The 24,522-nt window shown below is 40.0% G+C and overlaps 1 protein-coding gene across 1 annotated transcript in view; it reads right to left on the reverse strand.

Moving 5' to 3' along the window:
- brinp1 (bone morphogenetic protein/retinoic acid inducible neural-specific 1) overlaps nucleotides 1-24,522 on the reverse strand; it is a 173,408-nt gene that overhangs the window by 56,024 nt on the left and 92,862 nt on the right. The window contains exon 4 of the mRNA XM_026240636.1: nucleotides 14,248-14,417. Coding sequence (XP_026096421.1) covers nucleotides 14,248-14,417 — 170 coding nt within the window. The remainder of the gene's footprint in view (nucleotides 1-14,247; nucleotides 14,418-24,522) is intronic.

A 24,522-nucleotide genomic window follows, 5' to 3' on the forward strand; every position in this document is an offset into this window, starting at 1 on the left:
TTGTTTTCTGATGTCTTCTTGATTTTTTTTCCAGGTGTTTTGTAGTTTGTACATTTACCTCCCTGTGCATTTATAAACCTTGTGTTCATCTAGTCTTGTATTCCTCATAAGCTGATGAGTTCTTGAATTATTATTATTATTTCTTTGTATTATTATTATTATTATTATTATTATTATTATTATTATTATTATTATTATTATTATTATTTTTATTTATTTATTTATTTATTTATTTATTTATTTATTTATTTATTTATTTATTTATTTATTTATTCAGTTTTCTGGATCTTTCTAATTTAAGCTTAATATGCACTGGGAAATAATTTGTGTGTGTGTGTGTGTTTTTCACTGATATTTTGTCAACTTATTGCAGCCTCCAGAGTATGATTTACAGCAGCCTTTGACCTAAATACAGTCTTTTGTTCTGCAGATAGTGTTACTTCTGCACACTCTCAGGGTCAATTGCAATGACACGGTAGCAGAACTGTAGCACGCGTCTGACCTTTAGTGCCTGTGGGCAGGTGATTGCAGGCGACATGTCAGAGCACATCACAATAACACACCTGTAACCTATGAGCTGTTTGCCTGTCCCTGTTAGGAAAACAACAGAGAACTAAGAACGAGGGAAAAATGAAATTCTTTCATTTAATTATCCTTGTGTCAGTCCTGTGCATATGATCATCTGTTTTCCTTGGAACACAGGAGCAGTATAGTTCGGAATGGTGTACAAATACAAATGTGCTTTTTGAACAGATAAAAAAAAAAAAAAAAAAAAAAAAAAAAAAAAATCCTTTACGAAAAAAGGTGCACTTAATTTTATTGATAATGCACTTGTAATGCCTTTTGAACCCCTAAAGTATATAAAAAACTGTACATCAGAATAAGTGTACTTTAGCAGGACAAAAGTTATATATATATATATATATATATATATATATATATATATATATATATATATATATATATATATATATATATATATATATATATATATATATATATATATATATAAACCTCAATAAAAAGTAAACTATAAATAAACCTAGTTATGAAATTGGACATAAAGCTGTACGCCAGTCTTTTAAGTAGGTCAAAAAAACGCTGATGTTTATATATTTGCTTTCAATGTACATTCAAACTTCTATATTACAATGGCATTTTATTGCAGTCAATATACAATTAAGTGTTTGCTAACATTACATACAGTTTGCAGAAGTATGCTATAGTGTATTTCTTTTCCACAAGGCTTTGAGAGCTACAATAAATGTTTTCAGCAAGTACTGAAATAAATATGGATCTGTTCCTCACAAGTTATTATATGACCTCAGCTAAATATAAACAGAGCATCATGAACATTCAGATAAATATCTGCTTTAGTGCTTTGTGAAAAAAAGACTAATAATTTAGACTAAATGACTGATATTTCATATTTCAGAAAACAATTTCTTTAAAAATCCCTTTATGAAGCTCTGTAGCACACGCCACTTGGCATGAAAAGAGAATAATCTCTGGAGTCTAAAAGCTTCAGGACTCTCTCTCTCACACACACACACAAATAATCAGCGGATTAAGACATAGATTGCCAGAGTATTAAACAAAACCAAAGCCCTCGTCTAATGAAGACAGAGATTTGTAGGATTATGCACAAACACTGAAAAGTCGCATGACTTGATGCTCATTCAAGCTCACCCAGATAAACACAATAACATGCATGTACAAACTTGACTTAGAAGCCTGCAAATCTGCGAGCTTTGATTCCACCTGCCGCACATGTTCTGCATTTAGGAAAGCGCTGTCTGTCCAGATGTGTTTGTGTTGATGTAGTTTCTGCTTTTATCATGTATTCATGTAAAGATCGTCAGGAAGATGGCGACAGTCCCATGCTCCTATCAAAGCTTGGACTGGTTTGTCTTATGGGGAGATTAGAAGCTCTTGTAGCATTAAAGAATAAACTGTATCCGGAGAAATCTGCGATGAAGCAGGGCATCATGGGACGACAACTGTGCCTGTTTCTTATTACATCTGTCACCTGTCAGCCCTATAATGAAGTTCTATTTTGAGCTTCTGATAGTGACGTGAACCTCAGCTACCTGAGAGGCCAATGGTATCTTCATTGTATTCAATCTTTTTATTTTAAGTTAACAAAGAGGGCAAACTAGATATATATGTCAGATTTTAGTTAAAAATGCTTGTCTATTCACTCTGAAATATAAGCAGTCAATGACAGCCTCCAGCTTCTCCAAATTTCTTTATTGCAATGTCCAAATGTGACACGACTGATGTTGTAAAGCAGCCAGTCATCAATGTCAATTGTGAATAAAATCCACAGTGTCTGACGTAAAAGAAAGCTGATGTCTCACAGCATGCTTTAGCTTTAGCTGAGATCTCTCATATCACACAGTCTGACAAGGACTGAAAAAAATAGCACACATGCAGTGCACTGGGCTTTACTGGAGTCATTCTCAGGATGTGATGCTGTTCATGTGCTGAGTATTTATCCATGACTTTCTGCTGAAATAACTCATATTATCTGACATATCCCACTATGTTTAGAGTGGAGTGCCTTATATATATTATTATCATTGTATTTAAATTAATTTAAATGATTTTCACTTTTGTTCAAAGGTTTGGGGTTGGTTCTCTTTTCTGCTCATCAAGGCTGCATTTATTTAACTGAAAATGCAGTAAACAATACAGTAATATCATGAAATATTATGACATAATAACATACCTGTTTTCTGTGTGAATATATGTTAAAATGTCATTTATAAGCTGAATTTTCAGCATCCTTACTTCAGTCTTAATTTCCAAATGATCCTTCAGAAATCAATCTAATATGCTGATTTGCTGCTCAAGAAACATTTAGGATTATTATTAATTTTGAAAACAGCTGTAATGTTGAATATTTTTATGGAATCAGCAATACTTTTTTTATTCTTATGAATAGCAACTAACAATAATAGATAGGCTTACTGTCTTCTCTACAGTTCAAGGTACATTTGGAGTCATGTGGTCTGAGTAAGAAAAGGATTGACCATAAATCTATGGATCTAATGTAGAGAGTTAGTTATGTTATCATTGTCATGTGACTTACAGTGACAGTCATGTTACTCTACTGCCTTTCATGAGCTTAACTCAGAGACCTAAGACTTTTGCTATGTATGCAAAAGGCCTATTTCTCTCAAATATTATTCACAGATCTGTCTAAATAATTGTTAGTGAGCACTTTTCCTTTGCCAAGATAATCCATCCACCTCACAGGTGTGGCATATCAAGATCAAGTTTTATTACACAGCACAATGCCACAGATGTTGTAAATTTTGAGGGAGCATGCAATTGGCATACTGACTGCAAGAATGTCCAGCTGTTGCCCGTGAATTGAACGTTCATTTCTCTACCATAAGCCATCTCCAAAGGCATTTCAGAAAATTTGGCAGTACATCCAAAGAGCCTCACAACCGCAGACCACTTATAAACACACCAGCCCAGGACCTCCACATCCAGCATCTTCACCTCCAAGATCGTCTGAGACCAGCCACCCGGACAGCTGCTGCAACAATCGTTTTGCATAACCAAAGGATTTCTGCACAAATTCTCAGAAACCATCTCAGAGAAACTCATATGCATGCTCCTTTTCCTCATCAGGGTCTCGACCTGACTGCAGTTCATCGTCGTAACCGACTTGAGTGGGCAAATGCTCACATTTAATGGCGTCTGGCACTTTGGAGAGGTGTTCTATTCATGGATGAATCCCGGATTTCCCTGTACAGGGCAGATGGCAGACATGCCCAGTCGAGTGGCCCATGGTGGTTATGGTATAGGCAGGCGTACGTTATGGACAACGAACACAGGTGCATTTTATTGATGGCATTTTGAATGCACAGAGATACCTTGATGAGATCCTGACCCATTGTTGTGCCATTTATCCATGACCATCACCTCATGTTGCAGCATGATAATGCACGGCCCAGTGTTGCAAGGATCTGTACACAATTCCTGAAAGCTGAAAACATCCCAGTTCTTGCATGGCCAGCATGGCTGCTCTGAATCGGCGTATATGACAAGGTGTTCCAGTTCCTGCCAATATCCAGCAACTTCGCACAACCATTGAAGAGGAGTGGACCAACATTCCACAGGCCACAGTCAACAACCTGATAAATTCTATGCAAGGAGATGTGTTGCAATGCGTGAAGCAAATGGTGGTCACACCAGATACTGACTGGTTTTCGGACCTCCCCAGACCCCTCAATACAGTACAACTGCACATTTTAGAGGCATTTAGGGGCATTTTATTGTGGCCAGCTTAAAGCACACCTGTGCACTTTTCCTTTGCTGAGATAATCCATCTAACTCACAAGTGTTGAATATCAAGATGCTGATTGGACAACATGATTATTTGCTGTTCAATCAGCATCTTGATATGCCACACTTATGAGTTGGATGGACAGATTTGTGAACAATATTTGAGATAAATAGTCCTTTTGTGTAGACAGAAAAAGTGTTAGGTCTTTGAGTTCAGCTCATGAAAAATGGGGCAAAAACAAAAGTATTGTGTTATAATTTAGTTCATTGTATAGTAACATCTTAGGCATTGTTTTCCCTGCTCTGTTACAGCAGCATATCAGAGCGATGTTGTACCGCACACATATGAGTGATGTCAACCAGCTCTTCTGCATAATCACACAGCTGATGGTCTTTGTGCAGAAAAAAAAAGCCTCCATTTTAACAGCACCTGTTTTGGGAACTTGTTGCTGGATACCGGCCAACCAATACATTTTTAAATAGATGTCCTCTGAAACGTCGCTACATCATCATACATTTGCATATGGAGTTTAAAACTAAATCAGCTGAAAGGATTTGAGAGAGGAAGACATGACCTTGAGGGGCCACCATCACACAGCTCTCTCTCTTACAGCATCAATCTAGGCTTTGTCACCCAATCATAAAAGTGCACCTTTTATTAATCTGTTAGACGAGATCTTAATTGTATTCTTAAACAGTTCCCAAAAGGGAAAAAACAAGAAACATTTGTTAGGATGAATCTGCTTCTCTGTGGGATATGAAGCTGATTGCAAACAGGACTCCATCTGATTCACTTCATTTCTCATTCTATGTGTACATGAATATGCTACATGTTTAGTGACAATAAAGAATAATTGCATAAAACATAAAAAATGCGCATTCATAAAATAAACAAAAGAACAAAAAATATGTAAATACAAGAAGCTGAGATTTGATTATTCTGCCTGTGATCTCTTTGGGTCATTGCATCTAATGAGCTCCATGTGTTGCCTGCTATGTTTCCTTTGTAGTCACTGCATTTCAGTGCTGTTATGCTTCTTTAATGAGTTTATTTTCTACTAGTAAAAATCCTACAGATCAAGAAAACCGTTACGTTCATGGACTTTCAGTTTCCTTATTTTGTCATGTTCCTTTTCCTGTTTGGTTGATTTGTTTAATCTCCACCTGTCTCCATTCCCCTGATTACTTCCCTTGTGCTTAAATACCCTGTCTGTTTAGTTCCTCCTTTTTCCATGATTATTGTATCGCATTGTATAGTTATGTTGGATGTGCCCTTATTCTCCCGCGATCATTAAAAGAACCCTTTTATAGATCTTCTTCCTCATGCGCCTTCATTAACACACCAGCAGCTGTAACAGAATCACGTACTTAAAAGTGTATTTAACGGCGTTTTTCTTTCTTTTTTATTTTGTTTTTCCCCTCTCCCGGAATGGCCTTACCTGCTGTCCAGCTCCTATGCCTGGAGCAGTTGGACCGTTCGCTGGGGGACCCCACCAGGGACTTTCTCGATCTGCCTTACCGACTTTCCAGACCAGTGTAAGGCACGCCTGCCAGCGAACGGTCCCAGAGAGGATTTAAGCCTCTTTTGTGGAGTGGGTGCTGGGGAAAAATGGATCTTCGTTCACCATGTGCACCGCTGAAGAGGATAGCTCTAAGCCCCACTCCCAAACCAGAGACCAGCCAGCCGTCATCCCACTGCATGGAGATAAAGCCAGAGCCCACCGCAGCCACAGAGCCCGAGCCTATCATTGTTGGGAAGCAAGGACTCGAGAGCGCGACTAACCAGGTGTATGGGCCGGCAACACCGTGCTTCATGGGATTACTGGTGGAGATTGAGGGCGTGGAGGAAAGCCCTGCCCACACTCATGCGACTGAGGGTGAGCTGCACTTGGTTTCTGTGAGTTATATGGAGGATTTAATGGACCTTATAGACTGGTTTGTGGAGGTAAATCCTGAATCTCCTATTTCTCCGCTGGTTCCACCCAGCCCTGAATCTCCTGTTTCTCTGCTGGTTCCATCCAGCCCTTATCCTCCTGTGTCCCCTCCCATCCTCCCTCTCCCGCCTCCTCCTAGACCAGTCAGTTCCTCTGCTCCATTTCCGCTGGTTCTGTCCAGCCCTGAATTTCCTGTTTCTCCGCTGGTTCCGCCCAGCCCTGAATCTCCCGTTTCTCCGGTGGTTCAGCCCAGCCCCAAATCCCCTGTTTCTCCGCTGGTTTAGTCCAACCCTGAATCTCCTGTTCTCTGCTGGTTCTGTCCAGCCCTGATGCTCCTATGTTTCCTCCTGGCCTCCCTCTCTCATCTCCTCCCAGACCAGCCAGTTCCTCGACCTCATCTCCACAGGTGCCATTCAGTCCCGCAGCTCACCCTCAGTCAGCACCATCTGGGCATGATGGTTCACCGCGGAGTCTACTAGTCTCCAGCTCCGCCTTGGCGTGTGGATTCCCTGTCTCCGCCTCCAGCCTCCAAGTCCTGGACTCCACCTCGGTCCTTCGACCCTGTGGCTCCACCTTGCCACCCTGCCCCTTCGTCTTTACTGTGGCCCGTCATCCCCTTCTCTCCAGCTCCACCTGCGTCCTCAGTCGCTCCGACTCCACAGCGGGCTTCCGGAGCCCCACCTCTGCCTCGGTCGCCGGTGCCTTCAGCACTGCCTTGGACCTCTGGACCCTCTGTGTCACCCTGACTCTGTGGCTGCTCTACTCCATCTTGGGCTCCTCACCCACAGGCGCAGTCTCCGTCAGTAGGCCCCCTGGTGTCGTCGGCTCCTCCTCCACCATGGCTCCTCCTGCCGTCGACTCCACCGTGGATCGTCATCCTGGCTGATCTGGCTCTTCCTGCTCCGGGCTCCTCCCTGGCTCCTCCCTTCACCCACTCCACCTGGGTTCCAAGCTCCTTGCTCCCTTTTTACCTGCCCCTTGCCTACCCTATGCCTGCCTCCTGAAGCCCCACCCTCCCTCCGCTGGACGGTCTCTTTCGGTGCGAGGATGCAATGTTCCAGGATGTGTCCAGCAGCTGTAACAGCAACAAACCTAGTTCAAATAAATTCAGGCAGTATTGCTTTCCAGCTCTAATATGCAATATATAATAAGAAAACTGGACTGACCTTAAGATCAGCTGTAAGGTTCCCATTTTATCTCTGGTTTTATATATAATTTTACAACTGAAAATCTCTAAAAACATCAATAATGACACATGAAAACTGAAGTGTAAAGCAATAGTTCTGACCACTATCATCAAAGGTGATTGCCAATTAGCATACATTTTGGATTGGTGGTATAATTTTGTCCTGGGAAAGAACTACATGCACATCCGTGCAGTCTAGGATGTATAAGAGCAGGGAGAGCATCAGTAACCCCAGTGTAACAGAATAGAACATACATGTAGACATAAATGTATTGCAGATGTATTTAGGTTCAGTAATTTAATGTAATATTTTGAAATGAGTCTGATTCAAGGAGAATCAGAAGACTGAATCCTGACTGACAAGAGGGAGAGTCAGGAATGGAGGTGGGTAATTAGCTATTGAGCAGCCTGAAGCTGTTGATAATACTGAAGGACCTTATATATTAGTGCTGTGATAGGTGTCACACCTACAGGGGTAGGTAGACATGGATCAGCTGAGAATCAGCTTGACTAACGTGACCTGCCAGAACTGACACTATACTATTATTTGCTGTAATTACATTGCTACTAGTAAGAATTTAATTAGAAAATATATATATTGTAATTATTACATGAACTGAATTAGAAATCTCTTTAATTGTAGTTATTACAAGAATTGAATAAAAAAACTCTCCAGCTGTAATTATTAGTTAGAGAAGAATTAGAAAGCTTTGTAATTAATACAAGAATTGAACAAGAAAACTCTATTTTTGTAAATATTACAAATAAGAATTATATATATATATATTTATTATTATTATTATTGTTAATAGCCGGAAGTGAATTAGAAAGCTCTCTGAATGCAATTCTTACAAAATTTCAAATACAAAGCTATCCAACTGTGGTTATTTCAAGTAATAATTCATTTTAAAAAGTTCTCTAATTGTAATTATTACAAGTAAGAATTGAATTAGACAGCTCTCTAGTTGTAATTATTACAAGAAAGAACTGAATTAGAATTATCTCCAATTGTAATCAAAACAAGAAATGCATTAGAAAGCTCTCTAATGGTTAATACAAATAAGAACTGACTTTGAATGCTCTTTAATGGTCATTACAAGTAAGAAATGAATTAGAAATATCTCTAACTGTAACTAATACAAGAAAGAATTTAATTAAAAAGTTAACTAATTGTATTTATTTTAATATAATATGGGAAAATACTAGTATGAAGTGAATTAAAAGGTGGTGTAATTGTTATTATTACAAGAACTGAAAAAAACAAAGCTTTCTAATTGTAACCATTACTAGTTATGTCTGATATAGAAATCCTTCTAATTGTAGTTGTAAACAGAAATAATTTAATTAGAAAGCTCTGCAATTGTAATTATTACAAGTAAAAACTGAATTATAAAGTTATCTCATTGTATTTATTTTGGTAACACTTAGGGTCTCTTAACTAGATGCTTATTAGCATGCATATTACTAGAATATTACTAATTTATTTGTATTAATAAAAACATAATAATAATAATTAGAGATCGACCGATATGGGTTTTTCTATAGCCGATGCCGATGCCGATGTTTAGAGTTCAGGGTCAGCCGATGGCCGATATGTGCTGCCGATTTTTAGGGCCGATATCTTGGAGTTTTCCTCTTGATTTGCATGCTAAAATGTCACATTAATAATAAGTGGATGCACAACCTTTCTAAACTTATCACCATTTATTGAGCACTGACTTGAACCATCTCTCGAATCTTAATTTAGTGCACTGCACGGTATTAAAATAAAAAAATTTATCCAAAGTTAACCAAACAAATCAATAAACTGACCAAGTATTAAATATATAAAACAGGTAATATATATATATATATATATATATATATATATATATATATATATATACATATATATATATATATGAGTCAATCATTTACATAAAAGTTTTAGAGCATTTACATTTATCAAGTAGAATTTTTAAAGTTTGTTGGAACATAAATGTAAACTTAAATATACATTTAAATAAATAAAATTTTAGAATTAAAAATCAATTAAACTGAAAAAAAAAAAAATATATATGTATATATATACAAAATAAATAACAGTAGTGCTGGAAACACACTAGCAACTAGCAACATTTGTGTTTGGTATAAAGGACACAGAACATCTAAAGTTCATTCTAATTTCAAACTTAAATCGCAGTCTGTTCATTATAAAAATAAAGTACAGTCAACCTAACATTTAAAAGGTTACACTGGTCAGTTTAAATACACCGTATACTGGTCCTCTCTGGTGTTATGCCAAGGACATTTTTGCTCATGTGAAGAGGATGATTTGTTCCATCTAGTTTACATACAAAAAATAATATATATATATATATATATATATATATATATATATATATATATATATATATATATATATATATATATATATATATATAGTTTAACATTCAGATACATTGCGAATATGGAAACATTTGGATGTGTGCAGAACGAGACGTGAGCAATAACCTCCAAATACATCTCGCCAAACCCGCGCTCGCTACTCCTCGTATGGATCATTTTTCGGATCAGCAAAAAAAAAAAAAAAAAAAAAAAAAGCCAAGACAAATAAACATACGTTTTGTCTTTTTTTATTAACATTAAATTATTAAATTAAAATATATGAAATCAACTTAGTGCACATGGCATAATATCTTCTTTTTAACATAATACCCTGACTTCTCATCTCCCAGTCTGCTGTGATGAAGTGAGCAGTTATCGTCACATAGCTCTCAATCCCCTGAATGCAACAGGGGAGGCTCGGGATAGTTCATCCACAACTTTTTTCTTCTCCTGTTCATGAAGATCTGGCACAATCTTTTCACTCTGACCTCTTTCCTTCATCATTATATCTGACAGGGAAGCGAAAATGCGCGGGGCGTTCAAGCTCCTCCGCTCTGCATTACCACTGAGTGTGGACTGAACATCGGCAACTTTTTTTTTGTTTTGTTTTTTTTTTTTTTGTTTTTTTTTTTTTTTTCATAATTCAATCCGCGGGTCACGTGTGTGCCGAACCAAAGATATTGATCCGAACGGATCACGGATCAATGATGATCCGTTGCACCACTACTATAGTGTCATTTGAAAACACTGCATTTTAAACCATTTAAAGAGGCGCATTCAGCGGTCTCCTTGACAGAAAACATTCAGCAAAGTAAAATGATCTCCAACGTATGGCGCGCTCTCTTCATTTTATCAAATGATCATAATCACATTTATTCATTTTACAGTCCTGCTAGTAGCATTTTATTCACACTAAAACCCCTTTAATTCATGCGAGAAAGCTTTTTTTTCCAAGTGGCTTTTGCACATAATAATAATAATAATACCGCTGCAGATGCATTTTGCAGAATTAAGGTTATCACTTGATCATTAATTTAAACGACGATCGATCATGGAAATTATCAAATGTTGAAATCTCTAAATACAAATGAGTTGAATGGAAAACTGGTTATTGTCTGCATCAAACCATGCTTCCGAACAAATGTTATTCACCATTTTGGGGCAGCTCCAGGACAGCTGTCTCTCCGTGCGCGGTGCTGTCTGTGAGCGGGGCGGAGTAACGGAGCCCTCAATCACGCTGCAGTGTTTGTAAGAGCTGACAACTTCTCCACCCCATTTACAGAGTGAAATTCTCTGACTACCTTTATCTCCCAGGTCTGTTGTTGAATCTTCCAAAAGTTTTGGCTTGGGGTGCTTCACATGCAGTGGCAGCAGCAGCACTTTCCACCGCGCCAATAATACGGGGCTGCCCGCCGACGTGCCTGACTTTAAATCGGCGCTACTAAACACGGATATCGGCCGATGCCGATATATTAAAAAATGACAAATATCGGCCCGATATATCGGCCGAGCGATATATCGGTCGACCTCTAATAATAATAATAATAAATAAACTAATTTTGATTATTGCTTGTAAGGAATGCATTGAATGCTCTCTTATAGATAATTGTCTGTAGTAAAAATGGAATGACAAGAGTAATGCTTGGGAGCATTTTAAGCTAATTCAGCTTGCCATACAATCTGATTATTCCATACAGTGAAAGCAGGTAGTGGCTGTCGAACTACAGAATGTGCCTGGTCACATTCTGCTTTCGTTATATGGAAAACAGCAACATGGACATTCTTGAAAATGTCTAATTTTGCATTCCAAAGATGAAAGACATATGGGTTTAAAACTTAAAGTGGGTAAGGTAATGACATAATGTCCAATTTTCCATGGACTATTTCTTTCAAAGTACATTCATCCAATGAGGTGATTTGACCCTGCAGAGAGAGTTAAAATATTACAGCACATCTGAAACACACAGTTACAGAGCGTCTTCTCTGCGATTTAAGTGTTGTAGATCTCTTCAGCAGTGCTCAGACAACAGAAGACACTGATAAATACAGCAGAGGAGATGCAGGGAGTCCATTTTCTACTCCTCTTCCTGTTCATTTGTCTGCTGCAAGCCCCCAAATAAATTCTGAAGTGTCTAGGGCACGTCCCCTCCTGGCAGGACGGGGTAAGAGAGAAGCTAGCTGACAGACGTCATGCATTTCATGCCTCCAGAGAGTGAAGCCTGACGCCATGCTGTCATAACGTGTGTGTTTGAAAAGCCGGAGAGGGTGTGAGTTTATTTAGCGGTATTCTGAGTGTTCTCAGAAGTGAATGAAACCAGCCTATGGGGGATGTTGTCAAAGATTAAAAATGATTTGTAAAGTAAATCACATTTAGTTAGTTAGTTAGTTAATGTAGGTATGTTCAGTCATTGGCATTAACTTAATGCAAACAAACAAACAAACAAACAAACAAACAAAAAAACAAACAAATAAATAAATTATGTAATGGTAAAATATAGTGATTAATAAATATTCAAAGAATTGACACATTTCTGCTTATTTGTTTATTTTGATTTGTTGCAATGCAAAAAGGGTCTAAAACAAGCTTAATTGTCTTTATGCATAATGTTATCTCAAGTGTATATAATACGTAAGTGTTGTAAAAAATATAAATATATTTAAATATAAAACAACAAGAAATTTGAATAGTTAACATTTATTTTACTTAAAATAACAGATTTTTTTTTTCAGTTTTAGTTTTAGTAAACTATAATTGAATAATAACCTGCCTTTATACTGTAATTTCATAATTACTTCTATTATAAGTTATGATAAACTGAAAAAAAAAAACCTGAAACAACCATTTAAATTTTTTTAAGATGTTACACGTGTTTGATGCACACACTAATTAGCATGTAGTGAAGTGTAGTACAGACACTCAGTTCCACATAAGACATATTTCTGTGTGCCAATAACACACTGAGCACTGTAGGATTCACAGGGAAGACATGCTGTCATTTCAACACTATCATTTTGTCTGTATGTACGTGAGCTTCCAGAGCTGTACTGCCATCCAAACTCAATCGATATTGTTAGCACAGGTCTTTCTAGCTAAGTGTGTGGTGTGTGTGTGTGTGTGTGTGTGTGTGTGTGTGTGTGCGTGCGTCATGCGTGTGTGTGTGTGTGTGTGTGTGTGTGTGTGTGTGCATCAGCCTCTGTCTCTTCCTGAATGCAGAAACAGTTTCCTGTCTGCAATATGACACACGCACACACACACACACACACACACGCGCGCACATGTATCTAAATGAGGACATATCACCTAATTCTATTGTTTTAGAAACAGCTACATATAGACACACATTCATAATAAATATATATTTCTTATATTGATGCATAATATTAATTGTTTTCTATAAATATATGTATTGTTCTTTGTGTTGTCCCTGGATTCCTCAGTATGCACATTCTTTTTAAAACTACACATAATTTAGCAGTAGCATCTCTTGAGAAAAAGGAGTACACTGTTTTATAGCTTTAAAAAGGAAATAATAAATATTATAACTATAATACTTTACACAAATTTATTTAAATGCAAACTGAATTTGAAGCTATACTAAATGAAAATGGAACATGTTTAAATGTATATTAAATGCAATTAGACAATTTGGACATTGTACTTAAGTACGCCTTTATATGTAATTTCTTAATTCTGTTATCCTTGAAATATGATTAAAGTGTAGGCTGACGAGAATTCATGATAAAATATACTTTAATCTCAGTTCTATTAAAATATTGTATGTAATGATTTTAAATATATTTCAAATTGCACATTTGTAATAACAAATTTCCCATTTAGCACATTTAAAATATATTAACTTTAAATGTAATATCAAATAACACACTATAGTTTAAATTATAATTAAGTACTTTCCATGTGGATTAGTATGTTTTGAGGTTTGAACACATCAAAATAAGTGCACTTTTTTTAAGAGTGCGACAAAAAATTGAACCGGATGACTTAGTGTACTAAGTGTACTTCTTAAAAGGATATTTAAGTGCACTACAAGTGCAGATTCAGTACAATTAAACATCTTTTTTTCACAAGGGATACCACTTTAATTGAGACACACAAACATAGACAAGGCCCGCTGATGAAACATTTTGAGCATAAATGCACATGGAGATTTGCACTAGTTTTTCAGGTCGGTCGTTCTTAGGCCCATGCCTGTATTTAAGTGCAACACAAGTGCTGCGTCTGCTGCTTGCTGTCGTCCTGACTCAGCAGCTATTGTCAATTCCGTTTAATTTTGTCATGCTTGACTTCCTGTTACCTCGAGCCCTGTCGACCAGGAGCTCTTCAGTGGCCTGTCAACTCCAACAAGAAAAAGCTCCACGGACAGATGGACGGTGGGCGGATAATGGAGGAGGTTTCTTTCTATCTGGGTTTATTCCTCTCCCTCGCTCTTTTTTGCTTACCTTGATGGCGTTGCTGGAGATCTGTATTTCGTGGAGTTTGCGCATGGTGCCATCGCGGTCAATGAAGTATGAGGAGGCGAGCTGGTGCAGTGCCTCCACTCCTTGGGTGGCGTTAACCATCTTCCTGTCCAGCTTGTTCTTGGCCATGTACATGGTGAGAGCTTCCTCACCTAAAGGCACATAGGGATATGGTCAGTAAAGGCAAGACTTAATTTCCCATCTTTTACATGCCAAGAGTTAAAATATCACACTCTCAAACATCCATTCACTTTATAGAATGATGCTTCTCATCATTTACTCGCTCCAGTGTCATTCCGTGACTCCCTTTCTTCTCATTCAACACAAATATGATATCAAAGACACTCGTCTCTTAATGAGTGCATCGTCACTGACGGCAAACCTGACAGACAATTTTTTAACAAATAACAGCTGTACTTTTTTTCATGCACCAGTCAGTTTACAGATTTTAGGCTGTTTGTCTTCCGTAGTATGTCTTGTATCAGACTAATGGACAGAAAACACCCCATGTACATTTATGTTTATTTTATATAACGTCTTGGTTAGGTACGGGAGTGCAGAAGACCCCATATGTTGTTCGACATAACTCGTAGTGATCGACTTTATATATTTGCATCTATAGATTTCAAATACAGTCTATAATAGTAAAGGTTTTTTTTTTATTATTATTATTATTTATTTATTTATTTCAGAAACACTATCTTACTCCCATCTTTATCCATTTGTGTCTGTAGATTTTAATTTCACAGTATTTTTTAAGCTGTGAGGTTTTTTGTCCACTTTAGCTCTTACATTCTTCATCAGCTCATAATTCGTTGTAATACATTATATATTTTGTTGTAAATAATTCAAACAAAAATTTGTAAAAAAATAGTGAAACAATTAATTAATAAGTGTATATATATATATATATATATATATATATATATATATATATGTATTATTATTATTATTTTTTTTTTTTTTTAACTGTGGTTATAATTATAAATGAGATTGTAAAATCTATTATAAGGTGCATTATAAGGCATATTTTTTCTGTAGTATAAATAAAGGCTTTAAAGCAAAGTGTTGCATTTTCTTGTGAAACATACTCCAAAATAGTTATTTTATTTATAAGTTTGTAAAAAAAAAAAATAATAATAATAATTGTACAGTGTACTGTCATGGTGCATTTTGGACAATGGGCAATGTATTGTCCTGTTGTCATTCGGGTCTGAATGACATGAGGATGACTAAATGATTTCCACCATTGCTTTAGAGGAAAACGATACTGAGATGCCACAGCAACAGCACATTTCAAGACTTGTTGTCATGCTGTATAAAGTCGTCCCATTGAGCTTGCCAGCATTCATACGGGCATCATTTTGAGTGCTGTTGTTCATGCAGCCAACATGTCATTATATCAACATGTTTCTTCAGCATGGACTTCCTAGTGTGTAAGAAGTGCCAAACACACTGACATGATGGAGACTCTGCGTGCATCGGTGACTCACTTCACACACTGTCACAGAGAAAATTTTGCTTATAGTGTCAAACTGACATGACCTGAGTCTCTCTCTCACTTTCAGTCACACCACTCGATGGCAAAGATTTCTTCTTCACTAGAGTTGAGTGAGAAAAGCAGCTATGATTGATTTTTGCAAAGCGCCACTGACCTTTTCCTAAATAACATACACAGGGAGCAAAACACTCTCTTTCTCTGTTTTACTCTCTATGCATCAACTCTTTCTCTCATTCTATCTTTAGTATTAACCACTTCAATGCTCTACTGGAGCTCTGCTCCAAACTCTAGTTTGCGCCTTTTGTCATAAAGCATTTATAACTGGTAGATAACATTACTATAATAAAACACTACACTCTTAAAAGAGCCACACAGATGGGAAATCAAAAATTACCTGTATTACAGTGTATGATGTAGCTGTCCATCAGTGTAAACAATTTGCAAAGTAATTAAACCAAAAAGTACACGATTTATAAAGTTATTGGCTTCTAAAGTAAGGAGTCGACTCTGAATCGCTGAAACGAGTCGTTATAGATTTCAAATCTTTTGCCCATCTCTATGTATGTCACTAGGAACACTTTGCATAATAATCTCCGCCTACCGTCTTGGGATAAACGGAACTCTGAACTTCCCCACCCCCCACGCACAGACGCTCTGGTTGGTGTGATAGCATCATGTCGAGGAGACAGTGTGTTCCTCTTCGGGAACTCGAGCTGCGTCGAACGCTTTTGGGGAACGCCTTTGGCAAGAACAACTCTGAATATCGTGTGCAATCAGTCCAATGGAAGAGCGTGGCGTCACGGCGGGGTGACGCAGCGACCAGGAAGCTATAAAGGCACCTGCCACACAGCTGACTTCAGCTTCGCGTCTTTCAGCAAGCGCTCTGTGTGTGCATGTCTAAAGTCTGTCTTGTGAGTCTTATTTATTGTTGTCTGTCCCAATAAACAACATAATGCCTAAGAGCAAAGCAAAGACACGACATTTGTAGGGCGATTCCAGATCGCGCTATGGATTGTTTGTTCCTCCCTGCCCACGTACATCACAGGTGGGGATACAAACAGTCTATGCGTGGTTTGCCTGGGATCGAAGCACGCTGAGTCGGCTCTCGAGGGAGCCGACTGCCTGGCCGTTGTGTACGCTTCGATCCCGGAGGGCTCTCTTCGAGGAGGGAGCCTTCGCCAGCGTTCCTCGCGATACCGGTCCCGTTTTCGCGGAGGCGGAACGGCGCCGGCATTCGTTGGGTTCGCAGATCGATCTGTTGGAGGGAATGGAGACGGGCACGTCCTTATCTCCTACCTTACCCATCAGATCTGCCTGATTCCGGGGTTTGGAAGCCCGAGCTTCGGTTCTTCCCCCCCGAGCATCGGGCTTGACGCTCCGCCTTTCTTTCTCCGAGGAGATTAATACGGAGGGCGTCGGCGAGCTTTTAGTTGCACAAACATAAAGTTGCATAAGCATATACAATAAACAGTGTTATGCCTAACATTATTCAAGCAGCTATTTAAGTCTCCAAGGGGATTAATATTGTTTGTGTGACTAATTATTTGCGCGCTGTCGAGGCAACGCGTGTATTACATCATTTTCAGTTTTGATGTGAATTTTCCATACCCGACCGCTTGTCTGGTTGTTTAAACTCCATTTAAAAAAGGAGGAGTTAGTTCTATCACTTTAATGTGTACTTTGTCACAATCTAGACCATGTTTACTTGTCTGATTGTTTTGATTTTATTAAATTCTAAGAAATTTAATAACTGAGAAGTTAATATATCACTTCAATGTGTATTGTATCACAATCCAGACCGTGTTTACTTGTCTGATTGCTGAATTTCATTCGATTCTGAGGAATCTAATGACCGTTATCTAACTTCAATATATCACTTCAATGTGAATTGTATCACAATTCAGACCGTGTTTACTTGTCTGATTGTTTGATTGCATTAAATTCTGAGGAATATAATGACAGTTATTGAAAATGTGAAGTTAGATGTACTGGAGGGACTGCTGGGCGGGAGCAGCCCCTCCATGTACAGACAGAGCAACGCTCTGGGCCGACGACTTCTCAGCCTAATCCCAATCTGATGTCAGGCTGGGAGGTCCACGGCCAAGAAGTCATGACGCATTTCAGTCACGACTACAGAGGGCGGCCCCTACTGGGGTAGAGCGGTGTCCACCTCATTATACGGTGCCCGTCTCACCTCAGTGCCCTCGGGAGGTGGGTCTGCCAACCCTGCCAGAGTTTCAGAGTGCAGCCGCTTCCAGCGAGCACTGCTCTCAGTTATTTCCGCCCGTGAGCGTAGCGGAGCTGAGACGCTCGCCGCCCCTTCGGGGGCCTCTTACACCAGAGGTCAGTCTCGAGGGACTGATTCCCTTAGTACATCAGTTAGAAGCGTGAAAACTACTGCCAAATGTATCTCAATGGGTCCTGCACACGGTAGAAAGAGGCTATCGCATTCAGTTCGGCCATCCACCACCGACATTCAATGGGGTTACACCGACAGTAGTCGGCCCCCAGCAGGCTCTGGTGATGGAACAAGAAGTGAATACCCTAATAAGGAAGGCGGCCATCGAGGTGGCCCCTCCTCTAGACAGGGAATCCGGGTTTTACAACCGGTATTTCATAGTTCCAAAGAAGGATGGGGGGGTTGCGTCGGATCTTAGACTTACGTCATCTAAACCTCTCAGTTATGTCACTGAAGTTCAAAATGCTCACTGTCAAACAGGACGTAGCTCAAATCAGATCCGAGGACTGGTTTGTCGCAATAGATCTCAAAGACGCATACTTCCACATATCCATCCTTCCACAACACAGGAAGTCTCTGAGGTTCGCTTTTGGGGGCAAAGCCTACCAATATTGAGTACTTCCCTTCGGCCTTGCACTCTCACCCCGCACGTTCACGTAATGTGTAGATGCGGCTCTGGTATCCCTCCGTATGCAGGGCATCCGCATTCTAAATTATATCGACGATTGGTTGATTCTAGCTCAATCAGAGCAGATGGCGGTTCGACATCGAGGTGTCGTTCTCGCCCATATGGGGGAGCTGGGTTTGAGACTGAATGCCAAGAAGAGTGTACTTTCTCCAGTTCAGAGAACCACCTATCTAGGCGTAGTATGGGATTCGACCACGATGCAGGCACGTATGTCTCCTGCTCGGATCGAGTCGATCCTCACATCAGTCAAGAGAGTCAAAGAAGGCCAGTCACTCACTGTGAAGCAGTTTCAGAGACTGTTAGGGCTCATGGCAGCTGCGTCCAACGTGATACCTTTTGGTCTCCTGCACATGAGGCCCCTTCAGTGGTGGCTCAAGACCAAGGGGTTTTCCCCGAGGGGAAATCCTTTCCGAACTATTCAGGTCACGCGGCGATGCCTTCGTGCCTTAGACATATGGAAGAAACCTTGGTTTTTGAATCAGGGCCCGGTGTTGGGAGCTCTTGGTCGCCGTGTAAGGCTAGCGACAGACTTGTCCCTCATCGGTTGGGGTGCGGTCATGAGTGGCCACCCTGCCCGCGGTCTGTGGAGCAGTAGCCATCTGACATGGCATACCAGTTGTCTAAAGATGTTAGCTGTGCATCGAGCATTGAAATATTTCCTCCCAGACCTGAGAGGTCACCATGTGTTGGTGCGCACCGACAACACATTGGCGATCTCTTATATCAGTCACCAGAGAGATCGGCATCCGTGCCCCTTGTACAAGCTGGCACACCAGATCCTTCTGTGGTCCCAGGACAAACTCCTCTCGTCCGGAGCAGTGTATATTCCTGGGAGATTGACTGTGGGAGCAGACATACTGTCGAGGCAGGGGCCAAGACCCGGGGGCCTCACCCCAAGGTGGTGAAGTAGATATGGAGAGTTTTTTGGACCTCTTTGCGACTCAAGAGATATCGCAATGTCCCCTCTGTTTCTCTCTAGTTCATCCAGCTCCTCTGGGACTGGACGCTATGGTACAGACCTGGCCGAGGCTTCGTCTGTACGCCTTTTCCCCCTATCGCTCTGCTCCCGGGAGTTCTGGCAAGAGTACGCCGGGACGGGGTCCGTCTTCTATTAGTAGCCCCGTTCTGGCCGGGCCCAGTATGGCTCGCAGATCTGATCTCTCTCCTCGACGGCTCTCCATGGGTGATTCCGATCAGGAAGATCTGCTCTCTCAGGCATAGGGCAAAATATTCACCCTCGCCCGGAGTTGTGGAAGTTGTCTGTGTAGCCCTTGAGGGGGCACAGCTCATAGCTTCCGGTCTCCCAACCGAGGTTGTTGAGACCCCCACACTCCAATCCAGAGCTCCCTTTACGAGGAAACTGTACGCCCTGAGGTTGAAACCCTTCTCCTCATGGTGCAGAGACCGCCAGCTTGACCCTGCTAACTGCCCAGTTGGTACAGTTCTGGAGGTTCTCCAAGCTAGGCTCTCTGCGGGGTTAACTCACTCCACCTTAAAGGTGTACGTGGCGGCCATAGCTGCTTACCACGTCCCTTTCAATGGTCAGTCAGTGGGTAGACACCCCCTAGTTACACGTTTCCTCCACGGTGCGCTGAGGCTGAGACCTCTAGTACGGTCCCGTGTTCCCCCCTGGGACTTGGTTGTGGTGTTAGAGGCTCTTTGTAAAGCTCCATTTGAGCCGATTCATGAATGTTACTGTCAGGCCCCCTCGGTGGCCCCTACCTACTTAGACTTTGCCCCTGCTATGGCCAAAGCATTTTTATACCCTCGAGCGGGTTACATTACTAAAGTTCCCTCTGTTACGCCACAACCCATAGTACTGCAGGCCTTCTGTCCTCCTCCCTTTCGGGAGCCAGACCAGGTGAAGCTAAATTGTATGTGTCCAGTTCGAGGACTGGACGCATACGTCCACAGAGCTGCTGTGGAGAAAACCTGACCAATTGCTTGTTTTCTACGGTCCTCCTAAAAAGGGTTCCCCTGCCTCTAAGCAGACCCTTATTCGTTGGATAGTCGAGGCTATCAACGAGTCCTATGAGTCCTCTGGTCTTCCCCTTTCTTTGGGAGCCAAGGCTCACTCTACACGGAGTATGGCTGCCTCTAAGGCCTTTCTAGCAGGTGTGTCCCTCTTGGACATCTGCAACGCTGCGGGGTGGTCCACGCCCTCTACATTCGCCAGATTTTACAATCTTGATATGCAAGCCGCTCCTGGCTCTTCTGTCCTCTCGCCTTAGCTGTGCTCTTCGAATACACACTAGGCAGGGGTTTGGTAGTCTGGCAGTGTTGGCACATCGTTCCCCAAAAGCGCTCGACGCAGCTCAAGTTCCCGAAGAGGAACGTCCCTAGGTTACGTATGTAACCCTAGTTCCTCGAGGGAACGAGACGCTGCGTCGCAGAGCCATACTCCCGGCACCCCTGCCTGCGCTTGCTTCCCTACTCGAAGCTGAAGTCAGCTGTGTGGCAGGTGCCTTTATAGCTTCCTGGTTGCTGCGTCACCCCGCCCGTGACGCCACGCTCTTCCATTGGACTGATTGCACACGATATTCAGAGTTGTTCTTGCCAAAGGCGTTCCCCAAAAGCGCTCGACGCAGCGTCTCGTTCCCTCGAGGAACTAGGGTTACATACGTAACCTAGGGACGTTTTTAATTGTAAAGGCAAGTTTGTTTTATTTCCACTGCCAAATAATGAAAATCAGAAGAACCAATGGCTAAAATTAATTTTTACCACAATACCAGAGCAGTACAACAAATCCCTTTTGTTCGGTTCACAACATTTCACTGATGACTGCTTTTCTAATCTCGGTGAGTACAGCGGGATTTTCAAAGCGTTTGGCCATTAAAGAGGGTTCATTACCAAATTTATTTAGAACAACGAGCATCTCCGAATCACAACGCAAAGTATGATTATGAAGTTATGTGTCTGTTTTCTCCGGAGCGTCTTTTCAGTATGTGTGCTGTCTGCAGCCTGTCTGCGCTGATGGTCATGTACAAACATGGCATTAAAATGAAGTGTAACTCCGTGAATACTCAACGAAGAGACATGAGAGAGATATCTATAGAAAGCTTGACATGTCTACTTTAAAACTAAACAAGTGCTGCCGAACAGATATTCTGTGATAAAGTAATCCATATGAAAACAATGCTATGTCTGTTTTTCATGTCTCCCTTCGTTATATGTGACCACGCCCCCGCGCTGAACGCGCTATTCAGATTCAAACTGAAGCGCGCGGTTTGAATACACCCACACAGAAGAAAAAGCAGCGAGACTGTTCAAGTTTTTTTATTTTACTGTTTGCTTCGGGATGAGAGGAATAAGACATAATTCACCCCAAACAGATGCTAATGCATAGTTTACCGTGGAGGTGTGTGCGGAACAACCAATCAAACCTGACCATGTTAGTTGACCAATCAGAACACAGTATGCTACCGAAAGGTGGGGTTTAAGGAAACTGTTCATCTGTTTTTGAAAGAACCTTATTTTTTTAGTGTTAAGAACATTTTCATTGTTAATTTAGTAGCATGAAACAATCATGAAATGCAACTCATTTACTGTACAGATACAAAAGGAAATAAAGAAAAAAAAAACTATATAAAAATATATGCAAATATACAGGCCTTCACACAAAGACACAATAACCTTTACATAATAAAAATGTGGTTGTTGATTCGTTCATGGTATAACTGGAGTTCAATCATTTATTCAGCCTACTCAGAGACAAAGTCACAGTGTTTTGAACGCTATCATTGACAGCTAAGTGTAAGTATTTTAAATATATTAACATCTTTAAATGTATATATATATATATATATATATATATATATATATATATATATATATATATATATATATATATATGACATTTAAACCAGAAAAAAAAGATATGTACCTACCTATTTGTAGTTTTTGTGTGTGTGTGTGTGTGTGTGTGTGTGTGTGTGTTTTTTGTTCTGTCACTGTCATTATGTTGCACTGCGGTGCTTCTGTCACGAAAACAATATCTGGCAATAAAGCTCATTCTGATATAAAACATACAAATGTTTACAAATAAACAAACAGTATATGCCTAACAGACTCCCCTCTAAGGCACAAATGGTTTGGTTGGCATCTATGTCAGCAGGTAAACACTTGCAAAAGTGATGGACCGTAGAACAACCACATTCGGTTTCTCAAAGAACCTTTCAGTGAACAGCTCTGAAAGAACCATTTAGTCTTAGTCTTTCAAAATTTTATTAATCTATAGAACCATTTTTCCACTATAAAGAAGCTTTTTTGGGATGGATGTTAAAGGGTCTTTATGGAACCATCAACAACAATAAAGAACCAGTGAATGCAAATTGAGATACCTCATTTTGTCCAAAAGGCAATGCACACAGCTATGAAATAGCATAATATCATGCAGTATCATGCAGTATAGTGTGTGTCTGCTGTGCATAGTATGCAAAAGAGTTTACATGAACTAGCTGAATGACCTACATCATCTTGCTATAAACCAGAGCAAATTGGGTCTGATACTGTATCCTACTAGACATACAATAGTGATTGACTTGACTTGAAAAATTAGCATTTCTGAGATGATACATGGACATAGTAATAAGATCATGTGATAAAAATGGCTAACACTTAATTTTACTGTGTCCTTGTTACATGTATTTAGTAGAATAATAACAGTAAATTATGTATAATTACAAGAAACAAACTCTAAACCCAACCCTATAGTAAGTACATCTCATTAATTAATATTATTCAGCGCTTAATTGTATAATTACACTGTTTCAAGGGCACCTTGAATAAAGTGTAGCCCAAAAATGTAGCATGCTACTTTTTGAAATGTGTTTCATGTTGAATAATGAATTCTGTTGAGATTGTAGCCAATTTACTTTGTTTGACAAAAAAAAAAAAAAACAGTAATTATAAGCATACATTGTAAAAAAAAAAAAAAATTACAATACCGTAAACATACAGTACAATATACAATATATCTTAATAATTTGAAGGAATTTCCGTATTTTCCTTTTACATGTGTTTTCAAATATTTTTTTATTACGCTATGCATTGTAGGAACAAGAATCTCAGTCGATAATCGGCGCGAAAACAGTGCGTGAGCAGGCGCCATTATTCACAGAGATAGTCTCGGTCAAAATTTAATTTTAAAGTTTGATTCTGGGTTTGGTGAACCATTCTTACACTTCCGTTGTAATTTATTTTTTGTTAAATGTAACAAACTGTAATGTTAACTTGTTGCTGCCTGGCTTGTTTGGCAAATTAATTTCGGAGCCGTCACATTCAACATTTTCAGCATACCATCACATCTTAACGTTACTCGACGTGGCGGTATGTGTCACAGTGCTAACTTTCAGTTTTATAAATAAAATTGTCATTGATGCGGTGTATTTTTTACTGAGTGTGTCATAAACCATCCGGCATATTAATGTTACTGAGGTGATGTTAAGCAGCTGTGATAATGTTAATCTAAAAAGTTCCTCCTCCCTCACCACCCTCAACAGTGGTGGAGCAAGGGGGTTTACAGGGGTCCCCCTGGAGGAGCGGTCGGTTGTGATGCAGTTGTGTCCTTATACTGCCTCCACTTGGCAGGGCGAACTGTGCCTCCCCTCCCTGATCTGTAAGTACTCGCCTGGCCTGTCCAGCGATGCTCCAGCTTGTGGAGAAGACCCAGACCATGACCCAGAATTTCTTAGAACTCTGTACCCCTACTGACCTCATGATACAAGCAATGAAGGTCACTTTGCGGTCTCTGCGTTGTGCGATGTCCACTATGATGGTCCTGGAGCACTTAACGTGGATGTGTCTGGTCATTATGAGGGACACTGACAA

This window comes from Carassius auratus, linkage group LG30F (assembly GCF_003368295.1).
Source record: "Carassius auratus strain Wakin linkage group LG30F, ASM336829v1, whole genome shotgun sequence".
Classification (NCBI taxonomy): Eukaryota; Metazoa; Chordata; class Actinopteri; order Cypriniformes; family Cyprinidae; genus Carassius; species Carassius auratus.